This window comes from Nerophis lumbriciformis, linkage group LG01, assembly GCF_033978685.3.
Source record: "Nerophis lumbriciformis linkage group LG01, RoL_Nlum_v2.1, whole genome shotgun sequence".
NCBI classification, from domain to species: Eukaryota; Metazoa; Chordata; class Actinopteri; order Syngnathiformes; family Syngnathidae; genus Nerophis; species Nerophis lumbriciformis.
Window position 1 is genome coordinate 65994516 of NC_084548.2, and position 25485 is coordinate 66020000.

General features: G+C 41.0%; 1 protein-coding gene across 3 annotated transcripts in view; it reads right to left on the bottom strand.

Moving 5' to 3' along the window:
• plxnb3 (plexin B3) overlaps positions 1–25485 on the bottom strand; it is a 128621-nt gene that overhangs the window by 4022 nt on the left and 99114 nt on the right. For all 3 annotated transcript variants that reach the window (XM_061924442.2, XM_061924435.2, XM_072914482.1), the window contains 22 exons: positions 24763–24868; positions 24558–24694; positions 21908–22084; positions 21540–21837; positions 21379–21483; positions 21156–21317; positions 16586–16737; positions 16426–16526; positions 16129–16346; positions 15870–16048; positions 11580–11646; positions 11365–11511; positions 11216–11296; positions 11079–11157; positions 10904–11007; positions 10750–10837; positions 10501–10667; positions 6946–7106; positions 6737–6884; positions 5416–5480; positions 5231–5306; positions 2775–2849 (listed from right to left, as the gene is read on the bottom strand). In XM_061924442.2, the coding sequence (XP_061780426.2) occupies positions 2775–2849; positions 5231–5306; positions 5416–5480; positions 6737–6884; positions 6946–7106; positions 10501–10667; positions 10750–10837; positions 10904–11007; positions 11079–11157; positions 11216–11296; positions 11365–11511; positions 11580–11646; positions 15870–16048; positions 16129–16346; positions 16426–16526; positions 16586–16737; positions 21156–21317; positions 21379–21483; positions 21540–21837; positions 21908–22084; positions 24558–24694; positions 24763–24868 (2893 nt within the window). The remainder of the gene's footprint in view (positions 1–2774; positions 2850–5230; positions 5307–5415; positions 5481–6736; positions 6885–6945; positions 7107–10500; positions 10668–10749; positions 10838–10903; positions 11008–11078; positions 11158–11215; positions 11297–11364; positions 11512–11579; positions 11647–15869; positions 16049–16128; positions 16347–16425; positions 16527–16585; positions 16738–21155; positions 21318–21378; positions 21484–21539; positions 21838–21907; positions 22085–24557; positions 24695–24762; positions 24869–25485) is intronic.

Sequence of the window (25485 nt, forward strand, 5' to 3'; positions counted from 1 at the left end):
GTGTGTGTTTTGTGGTTGTGTGTTTCATGTATGTGTGTCTTGTGGGTGTGTGTGTTTTTTTTTTTAATGTTTCTGTGTTTTGTGGGTGGGTGTTTTGTGTGTGTGTTTCATGTATGTGTGTTTTGTGTGTGTGTGTGTTTTTTTTAAATGTTTGTGTGTTTTGTGGGTGTTTTATGTAGGTGTGTGTGTGTTTTGTGGGTGTGTGTGTGTGTGTTTCATGTATGTGTATTTTGTGGGTGTGTGTGTTTGTTTTTTATGTTTGTGTGTGTGTGTTTTGCGTGTGTTTTGTGGGTGTGTTTTGTGTATGTGTGTGTGTTTTTTGTATGCTTGTGTGTGTTGTGTGGTTGTGTGTGTTTGGTGTGTGTGTGATTTGTGGTTGTGTTTTTCTTGTGGGCGTGTGTTTTGTGTATATGTTTTGTGTATGTTTGTGTGTTTTTCGTATGTTTGTGTGTGTTTGTGTGTTGTGGTTGTGTGTGTGTGTGTGTGTTTCTGTTTGTTTTGTGTATGTTTGTGTGTGTTTTGTGGGTGTGTGTGTGTTTTGTATGTTTGTGTGTGTGTGTTTTGTGGGTGTGTTTTTTGTATGTTTGTGCGTGTGTGTGTTTTGTATGTTTGTGTGTGTGTTTTGTGCATGTGTGTGTGTGTTTTGTATGTTTGTGTGTGTTTTGTAGTTGTGTGTGTGTGTGTTTCATGTATGTGTGTTTTGTGTGTGTTTGTTTTTTTTATGTTTGTGTGTGTGTGTGTTTTGTGGGTGTGTGTTTTGCGTGTGTTTTATGTATGTGTGTGTTTTTTTTGTATGCTTGTGTGTGTGTGTGTTTTGTGGTTGTGTGTGTGTTTGGTGTGTGTGGGTGTGTTTTGTGGATGTGTTTTTCTTGTGGGTGTGTGTTTTGTGTATGTGTGTTTTGTTTATGTTTGTGTGTGTTTTGTGGGTGTGTTTTTTGTATGTTTGTGTGTGTGTTTTGTGTATGTGTGTGTGTTTTGTATGTTTGTGTGTGTGTTGTGTGGTTGTGTGTGTGTTTCATGTATGTATGTTTGTTTTTTTATGTTTGTGTGTGTGTGTTTTGTGGGTGTTTGTGTGTGTTTTGTGGGTGTGTTTTTTGTATGTTTGTGTGTGTGTGTTTTGTATGTTTGTGTGTGTGTTGTGTGGTTGTGTGTGTGTTTCATGTATGTGTGTTTGTTTTTTATGTTTGTGTGTGTGTGTTTTGTGTGTGTGTTTTTTGTATGTTTGTGTGTGTGTGTTTTGTATGTTTGTGTGTGTGTTTTGTGTATGTGTGTTTTGTATGTTTGTGTGTGTGTTTTGTGGTTGTGTGTGTGTTTCATGTATGTGTGTTTGTGTGTGGGTGGGTGTTTTGTGTGTGTGTATGTTTTTTGTATACTTGTGTGTGTGTGTGTGTTTTGTGGTTGTGTTTTTCTTGTGGGTGTGTGTTTTGTGTAGGTGTGTTTTGTGTATGTTTGTGTGTTTTTTGTATGTGTGTGTGTGTTTTGTATGTTTGTGTGTGTTTTGTAGTTGTGTGTGTGTGTGTTTCATGTATGTGTGTTTTGTGTGTGTTTGTTTTTTTTATGTTTGTGTGTGTGTGTGTTTTGTGGGTGTGTGTTTTGCGTGTGTTTTATGTATGTGTGTGTTTTTTTTGTATGCTTGTGTGTGTGTGTGTTTTGTGGTTGTGTCTGTGTTTGGTGTGTGTGGGTGTGTTTTGTGGATGTGTTTTTCTTGTGAGTGTGTGTTTTGTGTATGTGTGTTTTGTTTATGTTTGTGTGTGTTTTGTGGGTGTGTTTTTTGTATGTTTGTGTGTGTGTTTTGTGTATGTGTGTGTGTTTTGTATGTTTGTGTGTGTGTTGTGTGGTTGTGTGTGTGTTTCATGTATGGGTGTTTGTTTTTTTATGTTTGTGTGTGTGTGTTTTGTGGGTGGGTGTTTTGTGTATGTTTGTGTGTGTTTTGTGGGTGTGTGTGTGTGTTTTGTGGGTGTGTTTTTTGTATGTTTGTGTGTGTGTGTTTTGTATGTTTGTGTGTGTGTTGTGTGGTTGTGTGTGTGTTTCATGTATGTGTGTTTGTTTTTTTATGTTTGTGTGTGTGTGTTTTGTGTATGTTTGTATGTGTTTTGTGGGTGTGTGTGTGTGTGTTTTGTGTGTGTGTTTTTTGTATGTTTGTGTGTGTGTGTTTTGTATGTTTGTGTGTGTGTTTTGTGTATGTGTGTTTTGTATGTTTGTGTGTGTGTTTTGTGGTTGTGTGTGTGTTTCATGTATGTGTGTTTGTGTGTGGGTGTGTGTTTTGTGTGTGTGTGTGTGTGTGTATGTTTTTTGTATACTTGTGTGTGTGTGTGTGTTTTGTGGTTGTGTGTTTTGTGGTTGTGTTTTTCTTGTGGGTGTGTGTTTTGTGTAGGTGTGTTTTGTGTATGTTTGTGTGTTTTGTGGGTGTGTGTTTTGTGGGTGTGTGTGTGTGTGTTTTGTATGTTGGTGTGTGTGTTTTGTATGTTTGTGTGGGTGTTTTGTGTATGTGTGTGTGTGTGTGTTTTGTGGGGGTGTTTTTTGTATGTTTGTGTGTGTTTGTGTGTTGTGGTTGTGTGTGTTTTTTGTATGTGTTTGTGTGTTGTGGTTGTGTGTGTTTTGTGGCTGTGTTTTTTTGTATGTTTGTGTGTGTGTTTTGTATGTTTTTGTGTGTGTTTTGTGTATGTGTGTGTGTGTGTTTTTGTGTGTATATGTGTGTTTTGTGTGTTTTTTGTATGTTTGTGTGTGTTCATGTGTTGTGGTTGTGTGTGTGTGTGTGTGTGTGTGTGTGTTACCTGGTCGTAGTATTTGTTGATGTACTTGTAGAGTTCATGAAGTGCGACCAGACTGTTCATCTCGGAGGCAAAACTCTGCACACACACAAAAGTTCCTCTTTGACCTTGGGGGCCCAACTTTTCCACTACACGGGGGGGCCGGGTCCCACTCAACACTGAATGTTGATGTGAATGGCATTCAATGATGATATCTAACAGTTGACAACCTTGTCCAATGACATGGAAGCATACGTGTTAATCACAGGAATTATTATCAAGGCTTTGGTCAGGCGGATTACAGAACCAAATCATCATAAATGCAGAGCTAAGATAAATACATTCAACCTGAGTTAATAATACAAAAAAATACAACATTCTGACATAAACTTAAAAAAAACCGTAAGTCATATTTTCTGCGCTTTTGAAACTTCTCCAGACTTTGTGTGAGAGTGTCACTACTGCCACAAGTGGTGGAAAAGTGTATTACAACTGAGTACGGGCAGACACTTTTGAGGGGGTTTTGTAGGATTCTAGATCAGTGTTTCTGCACCGAAAAATATGTGAGATCTGTTTCAGTTGTAATGCACTTTTCCACCACTTGTGGCAGTAACCACTCACATTTGAACCGATAAGGTAGTAATTCCCGGAATGGATACCAGTACTCAACAGTACTAATTTAACAATACTTTTGTGTGTGTGTTATAAACATTCATTGTTTGATAATAACATTTATTTTAACATGTGTCATGTAGATATATGGCTGAAAAATTAGTTCAAAAAGTTAGCATGCTAAAGTTAACATTAGCATGTGTCAAAAGCCAAGTTACATGATTCTGAGATGCACGGCTGCAAAATTATCTTAGTAATTTAGCTTGCTAACAGTTAGCATGTGTCAAGTACCAAGTTATGTGACTCTGAGATGTACAACTGAAAAAATAGCTTAAAAAGTTAGCTTGCTAACATTAGCATGCTAACAGTTAGAATGTGTCAGAGCCAAATTATATGACTGAGTTGTACGGCTGCTAGATTAGCTAAAAAAGTTAGCATGCTAATAACATTAGCATGCTAACAGTTAGCATGTGTAAAGTACCAAATGACTCTGAGATGAGGCTGCAAGATTAGCTAAAAAGTTAGCATGCTAATGTTATCAGCATGCCAACTTTTTTTTAGCATGCTAACAGTTAGCACTTCTAAAGTACCAAGTTATATGACTCTGAGATGCTAAAAAAAGTTAGCAAGCTATTGTTATTAGCATGCTAACAATTTTTACACATGCTAACAGTTAGCATGTGTCAAGTACCAAGGTATATGACTGAGATGAGGCTGCAAGATTAGCTAAAAAAGTTAGCATGTGTCAAGTACCAAGTTATATGACTCTTGAGATGTACAGCTGCAAGATTAGCTAAAATAGTTAGCTTACTAACATTACCATGTTAACAGTGAGCATGTGTCAAGTACCATGTTATATGACTCTGAAATGAGGCTACAAGATTAGCTAAAAAAGTTAGCATGCTCACTTTTTTTAGCATGCTAACAGTTAGCATGTCTTAAGTACCAAGTTAAATGACTCTGAGATGAGGCTGCAAGATTAGCTAAAAAAGTTAGCATGCTAACTTTTTTTTAGCATGCTAACAGTTAGCATGTCTCAAGTACCAAGTTAAATGACTCTGAGATGAGGCTGCAAGATTAGCTAAAAATGTTAGCATGCTAACTTTTTTTTGCATGCTAATAGTTAGCATGTGTCAAGTACCACGTTATATGACTCTGAGATGAGGCTGCAAGATTAGCTAAAAAAGTTAGCATGCTAACTTTTTTTTTTTGCATGCTAACAGTTAGCATGTGTCAAGTGCCAAGTTATACGACTCTAAGATGAGGCTGTAAGATTTGCTAAAAAAAAGTTAGCATGCTAAAGTTATCAGCATGCTAACTTTTTTTTTAAGCATGCTAACAGTTAGCATGTCTCAAGCACCACGTTATATGACTCTGAGATGAGGCTGCAAGTTTAGCTAAAATAAAAGTTAGCATGCTAATGTAATCAGCATGCTAGCTTTTTTTAAGCATGCTAACAGTTAGCATGTCTCAAGTACTAGGTTATATGACTCTGAGATGAGGCCGCAAGATTAGCTTAAAAAAAGTTAGCATGCTAATGTTATTAGCATGCTAACTTTTTTTTTTAGCATGCTAACAGTGAGCATGTCTCAAGTACCAAGTTATATGACTGAGATGAGGCTGCAAGATTAGCTAAAAACTTAGCATGCTAATGTTATTAGCATGCTAACTTCTTTTTTTTAGCATGCTAACAGTTAGCATATGTCAAGTACTAATTTATATGACTTTGGGGAAAAGAAGGGCAGCAAAATTAGCCCAAAAAGTTCAGCTAATTAGCTAAGATGCTAACAGAGTAAAAGAACCATTGCAAAGATGGTATGGAACAGGCGGAATGTTCTAGCAGCAGATGACAGATTGGTCGCACTAACCCCTGACAGCTCGGTCAGAGTGGAGTTCATCTCCTGGTAGCATCCAGACGCGGCACTGTGGATGTCACTGTAGTACCTGCACACACACACACACACACACACACACACACGTGTCTCCATGGTAACTGTGCTACGGTTGACGTCTGGCCTTAGTCACTACACAACACGTTTCCATGGCAACTCACCTCTCCACCAACTGTTTGTAGCGAGGGATTTCCCTGGCGTAGAGGAGCTTGTTGACCGGAGAGTCCTGATTGGACAGAGGGCGGTCACATGGGGTCACATGTCTCACACACACACACACACACACACACACACACACACACACACACACAAAACCCACACAAAACACCCCCCCACAAAACACACACACACACCCACAAAAGACACCCACAAACACACGAACACACACACACACACACAACCCACACAAAACACCCCCCCCACAAAACACACACACACACACCCACAAAAGACACCCACACAAACACACATGCACACACAACACAAAACACACACACAAACACAAAACACACATGTACAAACATACAAAAAACACACACACACCCACAAAACACACGCACACACAAAACACAAAACACACACAAACCCACACACCCACAAAACACACACACACAACCACAAAACACACACAAAAGACACGCAAAACACACCCCCACAAAACACACATACATACACACAAAAGACACCCACAAACACACATGCACACACAACACAAAACACACACGCACAAGCACACACACAAAACACCCACAAAACACACGCGCACAAACATATAAAAAACACACACACACCCACAAAACACACGCAAAACACACGCACCCACAAAACACACTAACACACATGCACACAAAACACACACATAAACACACACCCACACACAAACACACACACCCACAAAACACACGTACACACACAAAACACCCACACACAACCACAAAACACACACAAAACACACACACACACAAAAAACACACCCCCACAAAACACACACACATACACACAAAAGACACCCACAAACACACATGCACACACAACACAAAACACACACGCACAAGCACATACACAAAACACCCACAAAACACAGACGCACGAACATACAAAAAACACACACAAACCCACAAAACACACGCACCCACAAAACACACAAACACACATGCACACAAAACACACACATAAACCCACACACACCCACCCACAAAACACACATACACACACAAAACACCCACAAAACACACACACACAACCACAAAACACACACAAAACCTACACGCACACAAAACACACGGAAAACACACCCCCACAAAACACACACACACACATACACACAAAAGACACCCACAAACACACATGCACACACAACACAAAACTCACACATACACAAACACACACGCACAAACACCTGTACACACACAAGCACAAAACACACACACACACCCACAAAAAACACACACACACACACACACACACACACCAGTCACTTACCCGTCCCACTTTGTGCTCGGAGGTGGTGCAGGAGTCGATGAAGGTCTGGGCGATGACGGACAGGACGGCGTCGATGCTGTCTGAGACCTGCACGTCCAACACGAACTGAGGGTTCTTCAGGATGTTGACCCAGAACCTGAGAGGGAGACTGGCGCAGGAGGACACACACGTCACGGACACGCCCCCACGGTGGTCTGGTCAGCTCTCACCTGTTGGTCTTCCAGATGTGGACAGTCTCCGGGTCGTCGATGCCGTGTTTCTCCGCCATGTCGTCCAGGAAGTCGAAGAAGAACCTGACGGCGATGGGAGGAGGACGCTTGGTGCTCAGGATGGCCACGAAGACGTCGTCCACAAACTTCTGCAGCGTCCCCTTCACAGACAGACAGGTGGACATGATGACTGATGCCTTCAAGGACAGTCTGGTCATTTCAATATCACTGTGTTACTACCTTCATGGTCAGTAGTTTAGTCAATAAATATCCTCATGTTTACTAGTGTTACCTTCATGGTCAGCAGTTTAGTCTGTAAATATCATCACGTTTACTAGTGTTACCTTCATGGTCAGTAGTTTAGTCTGTAAATATCATCGCGTTTACTAGTGTTACCTTCATGGTCAGTAGTTTAGTCTGTAAATATCACCGCGTTTACAAGTGTTACCTTCATGGTCAGTAGTTTGGTCGGTAAATATCATTGCGTTTACTAGTGTTACCTTCATGGTCAGTAGTTTAGTCTGTAAATATCACATTTACTAGTGTTACCTTCATGGTCAGTAGTTTAGTCGGTAAATATCACAGCATTTACTAGTGTTACCTTCATGGTCAGCAGTTTAGTCGGTAAATATCACAGCGTTTACTAGTGTTACCTTCGTGGTCAGCAGTTTAGTCGATAAATATCATCACGTTTACTAGTGTTACCTTCATGGTCAGTAGTTTAGTCAGAAAATATCCTCATGTTTACTAGTGTTACCTTAATGGACATTAGTTTAGTCGGTAAATATCATCGCGTTTACTAGTGTTACCTTCATGGTCAGTTGTTTAGTCGGTAAATATCATCATGTTTACAAGTGTTACCTTCATGGTCAGTAGTTTAGTCGGTAAATATCATCACGTTTCCTAGTGTTACCTTCATGGTCAGCAGTTTAGTCGCTAAATATCACATTTACTAGTGTTACCTTCATGGTCAGTAGCTTAGTCGGTAAATATCATCGTGTTTACCAGTGTTACCTTCATGGTCAGCAGTTTAGTCGGTAAATATCATCGTGTTTACTAGTGTTACCTTCATGGTCAGTAGTTTAGTCTGAAAATATCACCGCGTTTACAAGTGTTACCTTCATGGTCAGTAGTTTAGTCGGTAAATATCATCGTGTTTACTAGTGTTACCTTCATGGTCAGCAGTTTAGTCGGTAAATATCATCACGTTTACTAGTGTTACCTTCATGGTCAGTAGTTTAGTCTGTAAATATCACAGCGTTTACTAGTGTTACCTTTATGGTCAGCAGTTTAGTCGGTAAATATCACCGCGTTTACAAGTGTTACCTTTATGGTCAGTAGTTTAGTCGGTAAATATCACAGCGTTTACTAGTGTTACCTTCATGGTCAGCAGTTTAGTCGATAAATATCATCACGTTTACTAGTGTTACCTTCATGGTCAGTAGTTTAGTCAGAAAATATCCTCATGTTTACTAGTGTTACCTTAATGGACATTAGTTTAGTCGGTAAATATCATCGCGTTTACTAGTGTTACCTTCATGGTCAGTTGTTTAGTCGGTAAATATCATCATGTTTACTAGTGTTACCTTCATGGTCAGTAGTTTAGTCGGTAAATATCATCACGTTTCCTAGTGTTACCTTCATGGTCAGCAGTTTAGTCGGTAAATATCACATTTACTAGTGTTACCTTCATGGTCAGTAGCTTAGTCGGTAAATATCATCGTGTTTACCAGTGTTACCTTCATGGTCAGCAGTTTAGTCGGTAAATATCATCGTGTTTACTAGTGTTACCTTCATGGTCAGTAGTTTAGTCTGAAAATATCACCGCGTTTACAAGTGTTACCTTCATGGTCAGTAGTTTAGTCGGTAAATATCATCGTGTTTACTAGTGTTACCTTCATGGTCAGCAGTTTAGTCGGTAAATATCATCACGTTTACTAGTGTTACCTTCATGGTCAGTAGTTTAGTCTGTAAATATCACCGCGTTTACTAGTGTTACCTTCACGGTCAGTAGTTTAGTCGGTAAATATCATCGTGTGTACTTGTGTTACCTTCATGGACATTAGTTTAGTCGGTAAATATCATCGTGTTTACTAGTGTTACCTTCATGGTCAGTAGTTTAGTCGGTAAATATAATTGCGTTTACGAGTGTTACCTTCATGGTCAGTTGTTTAGTCGGTAAATATCATCGCGTTTACTAGTGTTACCTTCATGGTCAGTTGTTTAGTCGGTAAATATCATCGCGTTTACTAGTGTTACCTTCATGGTCAGTAGTTTAGTCGGTAAATATCATCGCGTTTACTAGTGTTACCTTAATGGACATTAGTTTAGTCGGTAAATATCATCGCGTTTACTAGTGTTACCTTCATGGTCAGTTGTTTAGTCGGTAAATATCATCGCGTTTACTAGTGTTACCTTCATGATCAGTAGTTTAGTCGGTAAATATCATCGCGTTTACTAGTGTTACCTTCATGATCAGTTGTTTAGTCGGTAAATATCATCGCGTTTACTAGTGTTACCTTCATGGTCAGTAGTTTAGTCGGTAAATATCATCGCGTTTACTAGTGTTACCTTCATGGTCAGTAGTTTAGTCGGTAAATATCATCACGTTTCCTAGTGTTACCTTCATGGTCAGCAGTTTAGTCGGTAAATATCACATTTACTAGTGTTACCTTCATGATCAGTAGCTTAGTCGGTAAATATCATCGTGTTTACCAGTGTTACCTTCATGGTCAGCAGTTTAGTCGGTAAATATCATCATGTTTACCAGTGTTACCTTCATGGTCAGTAGTTTAGTCTGAAAATATCACCGCGTTTACAAGTGTTACCTTCATGGTCAGTAGTTTAGTCGGTAAATATCATCGTGTTTACTAGTGTTACCTTCATGGTCAGCAGTTTAGTCGGTAAATATCATCACGTTTACTAGTGTTACCTTCATGGTCAGTAGTTTAGTCTGTAAATATCACCGCGTTTACTAGTGTTACCTTCACGGTCAGTAGTTTAGTCGGTAAATATCATCGTGTGTACTTGTGTTACCTTCATGGACATTAGTTTAGTCGGTAAATATCATCGCGTTTACTAGTGTTACCTTCATGGTCAGTTGTTTAGTCGGTAAATATCATCGCGTTTACTAGTGTTACCTTCATGATCAGTAGTTTAGTAGGTAAATATCATCGCGTTTACTAGTGTTACCTTCATGGTCAGTTGTTTAGTCGGTAAATATCATCGCGTTTACTAGTGTTACCTTCATGGTCAGTAGTTTAGTCGGTAAATATCATCGCGTTTACTAGTGTTACCTTCATGGTCAGTAGTTTAGTCTGTAAATATCACCGCGTTTACTAGTGTTACCTTCATGGTCAGTAGTTTAGTCGGTAAATATCATCGCGTTTACTAGTGTTACATTCATGGTCAGTAGGTTAGTCCGTAAATATCATCACGTTTACTAGTGTTACCTTCATGGACAGTAGTTAATCAGTAAATTACTTTGTTTCTACTAATGCTACCTTCATGTACAGTAGTTTAGTCAGTAAATCACATTGTTTTTACTGGTGTTACCTTCATGGACAGCAGTCTGGTCAGGTAAATCTCAGGTATTGCTTTGGCTCGCTCCCTCTCCCTCATGCTGCTCTTCCTGTGTTTGGGGATGTCGGGGTCTTCGCTGCTCTTCACCAGATGCCAAAGTCGAAGCCCCTCCTCTTCTTCGCTCTCCAGCATCGGCGTTTCTACGGAGACGACAGGAGGCTCTTCTTAATGTTTCCACATCTCACAGGTTCTCAGGGTTCTAGAGAGAGGCGAGGGTCCTACTTTCTCCAGTCTGGAACACCTGGTTGACTCGAGCGCCGCTGGAACTCTGTGACCGCGCGACGAGAGCGACTGTGGCGCCGTCTGGAACCTGAAGAAGCCGAGGACGAGGTCAGGAGGAGCAGGACTACTAGGGGGCGGCGGTGAGGGTGCCTACCTTGTAGTGCTGCAGCGTGTTGAGTCGTTTCCAGCGGCCTTGAACCACGGCTGTGACGTCGTCGTCCGACAGCGTCAGGTGACCCGCCTGACCCGAACGCCACTCTGCCCGTCAAACGCGGAACCGCGGTCAGAACCGATCTGAACTACAAGCCACAGGCGAGACGAGCGTTTACCTAAGTCCAAGGTGTCCGCCGCCGGTCTCTGAGAGAACGCCGCTCCTCTGTAGACCTGGTCCAGGATCTTGTCCTTCACCTACACACAGCACACAGTCTAAGGACAGGACAAGTGAGGGCGAGAGAGAGACGGGTACCTGTGTGATGGTGTCCATGTCCAGCACTTTGACGGGACACGGTTGGACTTCAGCTCCGTTCTTCACCAGGACTGTCAAAGTCTGAGCACACACACACTTAATACCACACACACCGCGCACTCTCATAACGTGTGTGTCGCCATGGTTACCACGGCACAGTAGTCGATGTCCTCACGGAGCAAGTGGCTGTCGTTGAGCGTCCTCTTGGCCTTTCCCGTCACCGCGTCCACCGGGCCTTTGTCCACCTGGTACTTGATGGCCCGGTAGAGCATGTAGAGGGGCTCGCCCGCCACCTCCTGCACGGGAGACACAGAGACGCGTCAGACGGGACACGGGGGACTCCGAGAGTCAGACAGACATGAACCTTGAGGAAGGAGTAGAGGCAGATGGACATCCAGTTGGTCAACATCTTCTCCACAACCGTCTCTGTCCTGAAACCACAACGGAAGACAGAGGTCAAACTGCAAAGGCCGGTGTTGGGTTTGGGACAATGGCCCTACCAAAATCCTTGCACATAATAAAACCACACTCATTTTGCGCTGGCTTGGACTCTGTTTTTGCTTGTGATGTGTTTCTCTGGTTCCCTATGCGGGTGAGTTGGGTCCTTCCTCCATTTTGGCAGACAGACTGCACAGGAGGCCCTGCGATGAGGTGGCGACTTGTCCAGGGTGTACCCCGCCTTCCGCCCGATTGTAGCTGAGATAGGCTCCAGCGCCCCCCGCGACCCCAAAGGGAATAAGCGGTAGAAAATGGATGGATGGATGGACTGCACAGGATTGTTGGCTCTAAAGCGGTTTTCTAATTACCTGTCCGACAGAACCTGCGGCATCCAGTTTGCTGGGTCCTCCCTGTATTGAAGGGTGTACATCAGGGTTCCATCAAAGGCCCGTCGTTGTTTTCCAATCCATCCATTTTCTTCCGCTTAGGCAGCAGCCTAAGCAGAGAAGCCCAGACTTTCCTCTCCCCAGCCACTTCGTCCAGCTCCTCCCAGGGTATCCTAAGGCGTTCCCAGGCGAGCCGGGAGACATAGTCTTCCCCGTGGCCTCCTACCGGTCGGACGTGCCCTAAACAACCCCCCGGGGAGGCGTCCGGGTAGCATTCTGACCAGATGCCCGAACCACCTCATCTGGCTCCTCTCCATGTGGAGGAGCAGCATCTTTACTCTGAGCTCCTCACGGATGACAGAGCTTCGCACCCTATCTCTAAGGGAGAGCCCCGCCACCCGGCGGACAAAACTAATTTCGGCCGCTTGTACCCGTGATCTTGTCCTTTTGGTGATAACCCAAAGCTCATGACCATAGGTGAGGGTGGGAACGTAGATCGACCGGTAAATTGAGAGCCTCGCTTTCTGGCTCAGCTCCTTCTTCACCACAACGGATCAATACAGGGTCCGCATTACTGAAGACGCCGCACCGATCCGCCTGTCGATCTCACGATCCAGTCTTCCCCCACTCGTGAACAAGACTCTGAGGTACCACTTGGTTTCCCATCTATGTAAATAACCTCTGTGATAATGCGTCAATTTTTGTGCAGACGACACGGTCATCCTCCGCTGTAGCTCCCGCTGTCTGCTTTTGATGTTGTTCAGTACCAACTGACAAAGCAGAGGAATCTAAGGTGGTGTTATTTTCAAATGGCAAACGACCGCCATTGAACATTCCAAAATTATCAACCGCTCATAAGGTTGAACTGGAAATGGTCACGACATTTAAGTACGCGTGGATCGTTATTGACGAGAACTTGTCTTTTAAATCAGACATTGAAAAGCTTCAAAATCAAACTGGGATTTTTTTTTAAAAAACAAGTCCTGTTTTTTTAGGAACGCTTGATCCTGATCACTTTCATGCCTTTGCTAGATAATGGAGACATGCTTTTTGGGAACACACTTGACACATATTTGAAAAAACTGGATACTGTGTACCAGGGGTTCTTTACGTTTTTGACCTCGGGGCCCAACATTTCAAGGCCCACTTAAATATCAACACCCAATTAAAGCTGCGAGCAGCGATGGACGGGACCGACTCTGAGGGCTCATAAAATCCAAACCAGAGCAGTAATTAAAACTCTTTCATCAACTTTTAATCAGAAGGGTTCCATCTCTCTCCTGGGCTAATTTGAAGCCGACACCACAAACGCGCTCAGAGGAGATAATGTTTGAAAAAAGGTGACTGTTTTTACACAACTTTTGTTTTGAAGGGGGAATTGCAAACTTCCTGTTGATTTTTGCTGAGGGTTGTCAGTGTACGAAATATAGGTCTTAGTGAGACCTACATAGAGGTTTTTGTTTCATGTCTCTACGACATTCCTACTAGGAGTTACAGGCAGTTTTGTCTGTGTTTTCTGCGCTAGAGCGCAATTTTGAGTTTTGGGGTTTGGTTTTTTGATTCGATCGCAATTTTCGCCAGTCCTGATGTGTGTGTCCAATTTGGTGAGTTTTGACGCATGTTAAGGGGGTCAAATTACAACTCAAAGAGGCGCAGGTATAATAATAAAACGCTATAAATACAATAGGGTCCTCTGTCCCAAAGGGACTTGGTCCCTAATTAGTCATCTTACACTTGATTTGAATCGAATTCAATAATCATATTACAGTTTATGACCGTGTCAAATGATATGAAACCATGTTATCAAGGGACTCTTAAAAACTAAGTTAAATCAATAATAAATAATAGTGATATGTTTGCTCGATAAACTGTCAATAAAATGTAAGTGCAGCTGCAAATACAGCTTTACCACTTTAGTCATCATTTTTGCGCATTAAAAAACGTCTCTTCTGTTTGATAAATACTAAGTCATTTGTACAAGCAGGTTTTTTTGTTTAGTTTTTTCCAAAATTTTTCAGCATGCAGCCCTCAATGAATACATTTGGACGCCGCTGCTTTGGAAGGTCACAGAACATGTAGTACAACGTGTTCAGATAGATATTAGCAACATGCTAACATGGGATGCTAATCAAGCTGATCATTAACTAGAATATGCAGTTGCATGCTGCATGTGCTAATGGTTAACATGTGTCATGTACCAAGTTATATGACTCGGAGATATAGGGCTGCAAAATTAGCTAAAAAAAAAGTTAGCATGCTAATGTTAACATTAGCATGTGTCAAAGACCAAGGTATGTGAGTCTGAGATGTACGGCTGTAAAACTAGCTTAAAAAAGTTAGCATGCTAATGTTGACATTAGCATGTGCCAATATGTACGGCTGCAAAATAAGCCAATCTAAAAGGTTTGCTTGCTGAAGTTAGCACGCTAAATTTAACATTAGCATGTATCAGAGACAAGGTTACATGAATCTGAGATGTAGAGCTAAAAAACGTTAGCTTACTAACATTAGCATGCTGACAGTTACAACGTGTCAAGTACCACGTTATATGACTCTGAGAAGTACAGCTGCAAAATTCGCTAAAAAAGTTAGCACGCTACATGTGCCAACGACCAAGTTACATGACTCTGAGATGTACGGCTGTAAAACCAGCTAAAAAAGTTAGCATGCTAATTTTAACATTAGCATGTGCCAACGACCAAGTTATATGACTGAGATGTACGGCTGCAAAATAAGCTAAAAAAAAAGTATGCTTGCAGTTGTTAGCATGCTAATTTTAACATTAGCATGTATCAGAGACAAAGTTACATGACTTTGAGATGTACAGCTGAAACATTATCTAAAAAAGTTAGCTTTCTAACATTAGCATGCTGACAGTTAAAATGTGTCAAGTACCACGTTATATGACTCTGAGAAGTACGGCTGCAAAATTAGCTAAAAAAGTTAGCACGTTACATGTGTCAACGACCAAGTTACATGACTCTGAGATGTACGGCTGCAAAATAAGCTAAAAAATAAAAAGTATGCTTGCTGTAGTTAGCATGCTAATTTTAACATTAGCATGTATCAGAGACAAAGTTACATGACTCTGAGATGTACAGTTGAAAAATTATCTAAACAAGTTAGCCTGCTAACATTAGCATGCTAACACTTAAAATGTGTCAAGTACCACGTTATAGGACTCTGAGATGTGCGGCTGCAAGATTAGTTAAAAAGGCTAACTTTTTTTTTTTTTAGCATGCTAACAGTTACCATGTGTCAAGTACCAAGGTATGTGAGTCTAAAACTAACAAAAAAATTACATTACATTAGCATGTGTCAACGACCACGTTACATGACTCTGAGATGTACAGCTGAAAAATGATCCAAAAAAAAGTTAGCTGGCTAACATTAGCATGCTAACAGTTAAAATGTGTCAAGTACCACGTTATATGACTCTGAGATGTACGGCTGCAAGATTAGCTAAAAAAAAAAGTTAGCATGCTAATAGCATTAGCATGCTAACTTTTTTTTTGTTTTTGCATGCTAACAGTTACCATACGTCAAGTACCAAGGTATGTGAGTCTAAGATGTACGGGTGTAAAACTAGCTTAAAAAGTTAGCATGCTTATGTGTACAATAGCATGTGTCAATGACCAAGTTACTTGACTCTGTATATACAGCTGAAAAATTATCTAAACAAGTTAGCTTGCTAACATTAGCATGCTAACAGTTCGAATGTGTCAAGGACCACGGTACATGACTCTGAGATATACAGCTGAAAAATGATCTAAAAAAAAAAGTTAGCTGGCTAACATTAGCATGCTCCAGCTCTCGATAAGGTGCCGTACCTTCTCAGCATGAGTTTGGGGTTCTTGGCGACGTACTGCTGCACCAGGTCCTGCAGCAAAGTCTTCATGACCTCGGTGAAGTACTCCAGCTTGTCGTGCAGCGCCATGGTCAGCAGACTGGCCACGTAGCCGCGGTCGCGCTGGGAGAAGCCCTGCTGGGCCTCCAGCGTGTGAATGAACTGAGGGCGCAGACAGGAAGCGGACGTTAGCCGTTGGCCGCTCGCCAGCCGCCACGACCCCCGCCGGTGGCCACGCCCACCCTGGTGAGGAAGAGCCGGTTGTTGAGCAGGTTGTTGAGCTGACGGAGGCCCTGCTCCACCGTGTGCCTCCTGGACTCCGGCAGATCCAGGTGCCGACTCAGAGGCGCCGCCTGGTGGCCGGGGAAGAAAACTCTCTCCGCATATGTGCGGTAATCCAGCAGGGGGAGACCTGGTCCTCCCACGTCGCTGCTCAGGTCCATCATCTCCGTCATCAGGTCTGCACGGGGGGGAAAGGAGCAAGCAAACGGTTAAAAGCCCGCCCGGGACTTCGGAACCGAGGCGAGGTTTTTGCTGACCAGTGAACTCCTTGCGACACTGATCGCCCACGTTGATCTCCAAGGTTTCCAACTGCAACAGGACCTTCTTGTAGTCTCTGAGGGCCTGCTTGCTCTTCCTCCTGCGGCACAAACAACCGTCAGCGTGCCGGTCTTGGCGTGAGACGGCCAGCCGGCTCACCTGTACACCAGGATGACGACCAGCACCGACAGGATGATGAGCGCCGCCCCCGCCCCCAGACCGATCTGAGCGGCCAGCGGGATGGGGGGCAGCAGAGAGTCGCCGTCGTACTGAACCGTGCCCAAGTCCACCTGCAGGTGTCCCATCAGCACCTGGGGCCCACAAACAAACGTGCCTCTTTATTAGGAACATCGCAGATTTGGAGTTGGTGACGTTTATTGGACCAACTCCAGGTCACCGGTGCAAAAATATATACAGTGCAAAAATTAAATAGACTACTGACCATGAAGGTAACACTTGTAAACGCGATGTTATTTACCGACTAAACTACTGACCATGAAGGTTACACTAGTAAACGCGGTGATATTTATCGACTAAACTACTGACCATGAAGGTAACACTAGTAAACGCGGTGATATTTACCGACTAAACTACTGACCATGAAGGTAACACTAGTAAACGCGGTGATATTTACCGACTAAACTGCTGACCATAAAGGTAACACTAGTAAACGCGGTGATATTCACCGACTAAACTACTGACCATGGAGGTAACACTAGTAAACGCGGTGATATTCACCGACTAAACTACTGACCATGAAGGTAACACTTGTAAACGCGATGATATTTACCGACTAAACTACTGACCATGAAGGTAACACTAGTAAACGCGATGATATTTACAAACTAAACTACTGACCATGAAGGTAACACTAGTAAACGCGATGATATTTACAAACTAAACTACTGACCATGAAGGTAACACTAGTAAACGCGGTGATATTTACCGACGAAACTACTGCCCATTAAGGTAACACTAGTAAACGCGATATTTACCGACTAAACTACTGACCATGAAGGTAACACTTTTAAACGCGATGATATTTCCCGACTAAACTACTGACCATGAAAGTAACACTAGTAAACGCGGTGATATTTACCGACTAAACTACTGACCATGAAGGTAACACTAGTAAACGCGGTGATAATTACCGACTAAACTGCTGACCATGAAGGTAACTCTAGTAAACGCGGTGATATTTACCGACTAAACTGCTGACCATGAAGGTAACACTAGTAAACGCGATGATATTTACTGACTAAACTGCTGACCATGAAGGTAACTCTAGTAAACGCGGTGATATTTACAGACTAAACTGCTGACCATGAAGGTAACACTAGTAAACGCGATGATATTTACAAACTAAACTACTGACCATGAAGGTAACACTAAAAAACGCGGTGATATTTATCGATTAAACTACTAACCATGAAGGTAACACTCGTAAACGCGGTGATGTTTACCGACTAAACTACTGACCATGAAGGTAACACTAGTAAACGCGATATTTACCGACTAAACTACTGACCATGAAGGTAACACTTTTAAACGCGATGATATTTTCCGACTAAACTACTGACCATGAAGGTAACACTAGTAAACGCGGTGATATTTACCGACTAAACTACTGACCATGAAGGTAACACTAGTAAACGCGGTGATAATTACCGACTAAACTGCTGACCATGAAGGAAACACTACTAAACGCGGTGATATTTACCGACTAAACTGCTGACCATCAAGGAAACACTGGTAAACGCGGTTATATTTACAGACTAAACTACTGACGATGAAGGTAACACTAGTAAACGCGATATTTACAGACTAAACTACTGACCATGAAGGTAACACTTGTAAACGCTGTGATATTTACCGACTAAACTACTGACCATGAAGGTAACACTAGTAAACGCGGTGATATTTACTGACTAAACTACTGACCATGAAGGTAACACTAGTAAATGCGATGATAATTACCGACTAAACTGCTGTCCATGAAGGTAACACTTGTAAATGCCATGATATTTACCGACTAAACTGCTGACCATGAAGGTAACACTTGTAAACGCGATGATATTTACCGTATTAAAGGGGCTGTTTAGGACAACATTTTCTTGGGGACGGGATTTTTTCACTTTTTTTTTTTTTGTCAGGTAAATTATTTTTTTCACTTTTATTTTTAATTTTTTTCACATTTAGGACTACATTTTTCTAGGGGACGGGATTTTTTCAGGGTTTTATTATATACTTTTTGTCTGGTTTTTATTTTTTTCACGTTTTGTTTTGGTCAGGTTTTTCTTCTTTTTATTATTATTATTATTTTTCACGTTTTTTTTTTTTTTTTTTAAGTTTTTTTTTTTTTCACGTCAAGGTTTATTCATTTATCCATCTGTATGTGTAAAAAATGGGGGCCTGCCCTGTTATTTAAGGAAGCAGTGCATAAAGGGGCTGTTAAGGACAGAATTTTTCTATGGACGGGATTTTTTTCAGGTATTTTTTATTTTTTTTTCACATATAAAAAAAAAAATTTACGTTTTGAAATATATTTTTTTCAAGTTTTTTTTTCTTTCCCCCCACATTTTTTTTTTCATGTAAAGGTTTATTTATTTATCCATCTGTATGTGTAAAACATGGGGACCTGCCCTGCTATTTAAGAAGCAGTGCATTAAAGGGGCTGTTTAGGACGAGGGACGGCGTGGCGAAGTTGGGAGAGTGGCCGTGCCAGCAATCTGAGGATTACTGGTTCAATCCCCGCCTTCTACCATCCTAGTTACATCCGTTGTGTCCTTGAGCAAGACACTTCACCCTTGCTCCTGATGGGCCTAGTTAGCGCTGTGCATGGCAGCTCCCGCCATCAGTGTGTGAATGTGTGTGTGTGAATGGGTGAATGTGGAAATAGTGTCAAAGCACTTTGAGTTCCTTAAAAAGGTAGAAAAGCACGATACAAGTATAACCCATTTACCATTTACATTTTTCTAGGGGAAGGGATTTTTTAATTTTTAATTATTTTTTTGTCTGGTTTTTTTTTCACGTTTTGTATTTTTTTGTCAGGTTTTTCTTCTTCTTCTTTTTATTATTATTTTTTTTTCACATTTTGTATTTATTTTTTCAAATTTTTTTTTTCACGTCATGGTTTATTTATTTATCCATCTGTATGTATAAAACATGGGTGCCTGCCCGCCCTGCTATTTAAGAAGCAGTGCATTAAGGGGCTGTTTAGGACAGCATTTTTCTAGGAACGAGATTTTTTCAGGTATTTTCATATTTTTTTCACATTTAAAACTTTTTTTCTCAAGTTTTTTTTTCTTTCCCCCCACATTTTTTTTTTTTTCACGTCAAGGTTTATTTATTTATCCATCTGTATGTGTAAAACATGGGGACCTGACCTGCTATTTAAGAAGCAGTGCATTAAAGGGGCTGTTTAGGACTACATTTTTCTAGGTGACGGGATTTTTTCAGGTTTTTAATTTTTTATTTTATTTTTGTCTGGTTTTAACTTTTTTCACGTTTTGTATTTTTTTTTGGCTTCTTCTTCTTTTTATTATTATTATTTTTTTCACGTTTTGTATTTTTTTTTTCACGTTTAAAAAAAAAAAAAATGTAATTTTTTTTTTTCAATGTTAAAAATTTTTTCTTTCAGGTATCATTATTTTTTTCCCCCTACATTTTTATTTTCACGTCAAGGTTTATTTATTCATCCATCTGTCTGTGTAAAACATGGGGACCTGACCTGCTATTTAAGAAGCAGTGCATTAAAGGGGCTGTTTAGGACTACATTTTTCTAGGGGACGGGATTTTTTCAGGTTTTTTATTTTATTTTTGTCTGGTTTTATTTTTTTTCCACGTTTTTTTTTTTTTGGCAGTTTTTTTTTCTTCTTTTCCTTTTTATTAATATTTATTTTTTCACGATTTGCATTTTTTTTTTCACTTTTTTTTTTATTTTTTAAATGTAATTTTTTTTTTCAACGTTAAAATTTTTTTCTTTCAAGTATTATTATTTTTTTCCCCCTACATTTTTATCTTCACGTCAAGGTTTATTTATTTATCCATCTGTATGTGTAAAACATGGGGACCTGACCTGCTATTTAAGAAGCAGTGCATTAAAGGGGCTGTTTAGGACTACATTTTTCTAGGGGACGGGATTTTTTCAGGTTTTTTATTTTATTTTTGTCTGGTTTTAATTTTTTTCACGTTTTGTATTTTTTTTTTTGGCAGGTTTTTTTTCTTCTTTTTCTTTTTATTAATATTAATTTTTTCACGATTTGCATTTTTTTTTCCCCCGTTTTTTTTTTTTTAAATGTAATTTTTTTTTCAACGTTAACATTTTTTTCTTTCAAGTATTATTATTTTTTTCCCCCTACATTTTTATTTTCACGTCAAGATTTATTTATTTATCCATTTGTATGTGTAAAACATGGGGACCTGCCCCGCTAAGAAACAGTGCATTAAAGGGGTCGTTTAGGACAACATTTTTCTTTCTCAGTCTTTTTTGCCACTCGTGCCAGCTTTTTTGAAACATATTGCAGGCATGAAATTCCAAAAGAGCTAATATGTGCAAAAAATAACGAAGTTATCCAGTTGGAACATTAAATATCTTGTCTTGGCAGTCTATTAAATTAAATATAAGTTGAAAAGGATTTGCAAATCATTGCATTCTGTTTTTATTCACCATTTACACAACGTTGTGGGGTTTGTACCATTTCCCGTTACATCCCGAGTCCAAACTAACCTGGAGGCGGGGAAGACCGCCGCTGTCGTCCGCACTCATTGGCTGGACCGCGGGAGGCTCGCAGTACAGGTGAGTGCCGTCCAAGGTCTTCACCTCGCACTCCTGGTCTCCCAGCAGAACCGTCACTTCCTGTCTGGACATGGCGCGCGTCATGTCCTCGCCCTGGTGGACGACATCAGAGTTACGTTTCAGGCGAGACACGGCGGACCAGACGAGGCCTCACCTCCACGGCGATCACGCCGCCGGCTTTGAAGCGATACGGCGCGTCCGGCGCTTCTCGGTTGAGAGGGAAGAGGCGAGGGTTGGGATGGTAGGTGAAGGTCTTGCCCTGAGAGGAGGACAGACCTGAATCTCTGCAGACACATGGGACAGCTGCAGGCGTACCTTGATGCTCTCGTAATGGACTCGCACGTTGTCCATCTGGAACCAGACGCCCTTCACTTGGACCTCCGGGGGGACCGCAGGGGTGGGGCAGGTCATCTGCGAGGAGGACAGGACGGCGCAGCGCTCGGACACCGTCTCCATGGTGCCGTTGAAGACCACCTGCTGCCTGGCGCTGAGCAGGGCCACCCGTCGTCTCCGCCGCACCCTCTGGACGTCCACGGGCTCCACCCACACGGACATGACCGCCCGCTGCACCACATCCAGATTCCTGCCGCTCGCCACCACCACACGCCCGCCGCTGAGCACACAGGAAGTCGGCATCAGCTCGCACGCGCGCGACACAGACCGCCGCGAGGTTTCCTCCTTACGCGTAGAAGCTCTCCGTGGGCGTGGCGTTGGTGATGACGGGGTCCTCCACGTAGCGGAACGTCACGTTGGGACTGGAACGCTCCGCCTTACCGAACAAAACCCGGACCAGGACTTTGCCGGTCTGGTTCCTGGGAGGAGTCTGACACACCAGCTGCTTGTCGCTGACCTCCTCCAGTCTGAAGCACACGAGAACACGTCAGACCAGCAGTGGGAACACAGAAAATAGCCTATTGTGTACCTGCACGGCAGCCATTTTGTGCCCGGCAGCACACTCCTCACTCAGTGTGCTACCTTTTTGCAACTTTTTTTTTTTTCCAGTTTTGCTCGCTCAACTTGAATCCGAAGAAAAACAATACGGGGGTTCGGAACGTTCAGTAAAGTATCCACAGCGTTGTCGACACTGTCGCAAAGAAGATTAACCGAGGCAGAGTGGTATGATTTGTGTGTGTGTGTATGTGTGTGTCCAACACATACACAAAGTTAACTTTCGGTTTCAATCCCAGCCAAGGGGGTGCGGCATCATGGACAAAAGCACGTGTGGAGAGAAGGGATGTCAAAAAGTCAAAACCCCTTTCAAGTTAGGGGAGAGCACAAACAAACAAAACATAACTTGACAATAAGACTTTTAAAGTCATCTTGATAGTAGGCTAATATAGTAAATATTGACACTTAATATCACGTGTTGCCTTCATTATAACATTTATATAAGACTTTTAAAGTCATTTTGATAGTAGGCTAATATAACTAATATAGACACTTACATCATGTGTTGTCTTCATTATAACACTTACATAAGATTTTTAAAGTCATTTTGATAGTAGGCTAATACAGCTAATATAGACACTTACATCATGTGCTGCCTTCATTATAACACTTATATAAGACTTTTAAAGTCATTTTGATAGTAGGCTAATATAGCTAATATAGACACTTAATATCACGTGTTGCCTTCATTATAACACTTATATAAAACTTTTAAAGTCATTTTGATAGTAGGCTAATATAGCTAATATAGACACTTACATCATGTGATGTCTTCATTATAACACTTGTGTAAGACTTTTAAAGTAATTTTGATAGTAGGCTAACATAACTAATATAGACACTTACATCATGTATTGTCTTCATTATAACACTTATATAAGACTTTTAAAGTCATTTTGATAGTAGGCTAATATAGACACTTACATCATGTGTTGCCTTCATTGTAACACTTACATAAGATTTTAAAGTCATTTTGATAGTAGGCTAATATAGACACTTACATCATGTATTGTCTTCATTATAACACTTATATAAGACTTTTAAAGCCATTTTGATAGTAGGCTAATACAACTAATATAGACACATCACGTGCTGCCTTCATTATAAAACTTATATAAGACTTTTAAAGTCATTTTGATAGTAGGCTAATATAACTAATATAGACACCTACATCATGTGTTGTCTTCATTATAACACTTATATAAGACTTTTAAAGTCATTTTGATAGTAGGCTAATATAACTAATATAGACACATCACACTAATATAGACACATCACACTTATATAAGACTTTTAGAGTCATTTTGATAGTAGGCTAATATAGACACTTACATCATGTGTTGCCTTCATTATAACACTTATATAAGACTTTTAAAGTCATTTTGATAGTAGGCTAATATAGACACTTACATCATGTGCTGCCTTCATTATAACACTTATATAAGACTTTTAGAGTCATTTTGATAGTAGGCTAATATAACTAATATAGACACTTAGATCGCGTGTTGTCTTCATTTTAACACTTATATACAACTTTTAAAGTAGGGATGTCCGATAATATTGGACTGCCGATATTATCGGCCGATAAATACTTTAAAATGTAATATCGGAAATTATCGGTATCGGTTTCAAAAAGTAAAATTCATGAACTATACTATTTCGCAGGTTTCCCTGCTCGTCAGGGGATTTCATTTTATTTTATAAAATCTTGCGAAACAGGCTTGTAGGGATGATATAGCCTCTGTGTTTTTTCCTGACCTAACGTATATTCCGCACTGTATAACGGATAAACCACGGAAACCTCGACTATATATATATATATATATATATATATATATATATATATACTCTCAAAAATAAAATATTAGACAAATTGTCAGTTCAACAATATCATTTTCACGTTAGTTTTTCTCTTTTACACTGTATGAAAAAAATACTTCTTGTGCGCCTGGAACATTCCAGCGCACGCTCCCCCATGAGCGCACTTTCGGGGTTCCATTGTCGATGCACTGCTTCTAAAATGCCCATAAAAATTGGTACGTGTCTGCTGCATGTTTGAAAACAAAGCAAAACGCCACAGAATGTCCAGTAAATGAGTGTGTCCATGGCGAACCCTAAAATGCATACGCAGTCTTAGTAGATCAAACGCAGCGCGGCGACTAATAGTACATACTGTTTTATAGTTTGCACGTGCTGTTTAGCGCGTAGTATTTCAATCCTAATAGATCAACATTTTGACTTTTGTCCAGGATGGAACCAATTATTCATGTTTAGGTTATAATTTGCTTCATTATACAAACTGTTCTAGTAACAAACCCTGTTATACCAGCACAAAGTAGGACCGAGGAACACAAAGTAGGAACAGGAAGTGGGCGTGGCACACACGTGTAGCAGGGGTGTGACCCCAGGAAGACGCTCAGGTTGGACGTGTGGCCCGTCAGCAGCTGTCGTCCTCTGACCGTCAACCGGGTCCCTCCAGAAAGTGGACCTCTTTTAGGGATCAGGTCCAGGATCCGAGGGTCCTGAAGACGACAGCGTTCTAACTTTGCTCCTTTCGCTTTTCTTCCCAGCGTGTCCGACTTGCCCTCACCTGATAGCTGAAGTTGATGATGGACCTTCCTGGGGGGCCTGTTCCCACGGTAACGAGGACAGGCCCCGCCCTCTGCTTCTGGCTGGCCTGCAGTCGACACACAACCCTGCAGTCGGCACAAAACGCAAATGTATGACTGCCGTGTGTGTGTGTGTTCTTGTATTTATCCCCTTCTTGAGATATCAAGAAGGAAAAGTATCTTCCATATGAGGAGGTGTGAACAAGTGATGACATAAATCATGGTCCCAATAACATTGCATCTAATAGAGAATGTCTCATTAGCACACCTGGTGGTGACATCTATCAAAATGAGGGTGGTCCCAAAAAGGAGGGATTTTCCACATTGACTGTGTGTCGCTTTTAAAAGTGCTCCCCCTCTGGTCAACATATGAAATAACAAGTGTGCGTAAGACATTGAAATGCACCCCCTTTGGCCAAAATTAATAAAAATAAATATGTATATAGAGACATACTGTAATAACTTGAAGTAAATAATGAAATATAAAAACCAACTACAAACAAAAAACTAAAAGTAGTCTTTTTCTCACAATGTGTCGACTTTTTTCTTATAAAACTGGGAACAATTTCTTATATTCTTTCGGTTTCTGTAATATTGCAATATTTTCTCGTAAAACCATTACTGTTTCTTATGTAAAAGTATTACTTTTTAATGCAAAAATGGTGACATTTGTCATATAAAAAAGTACATTTTAATCACAATAT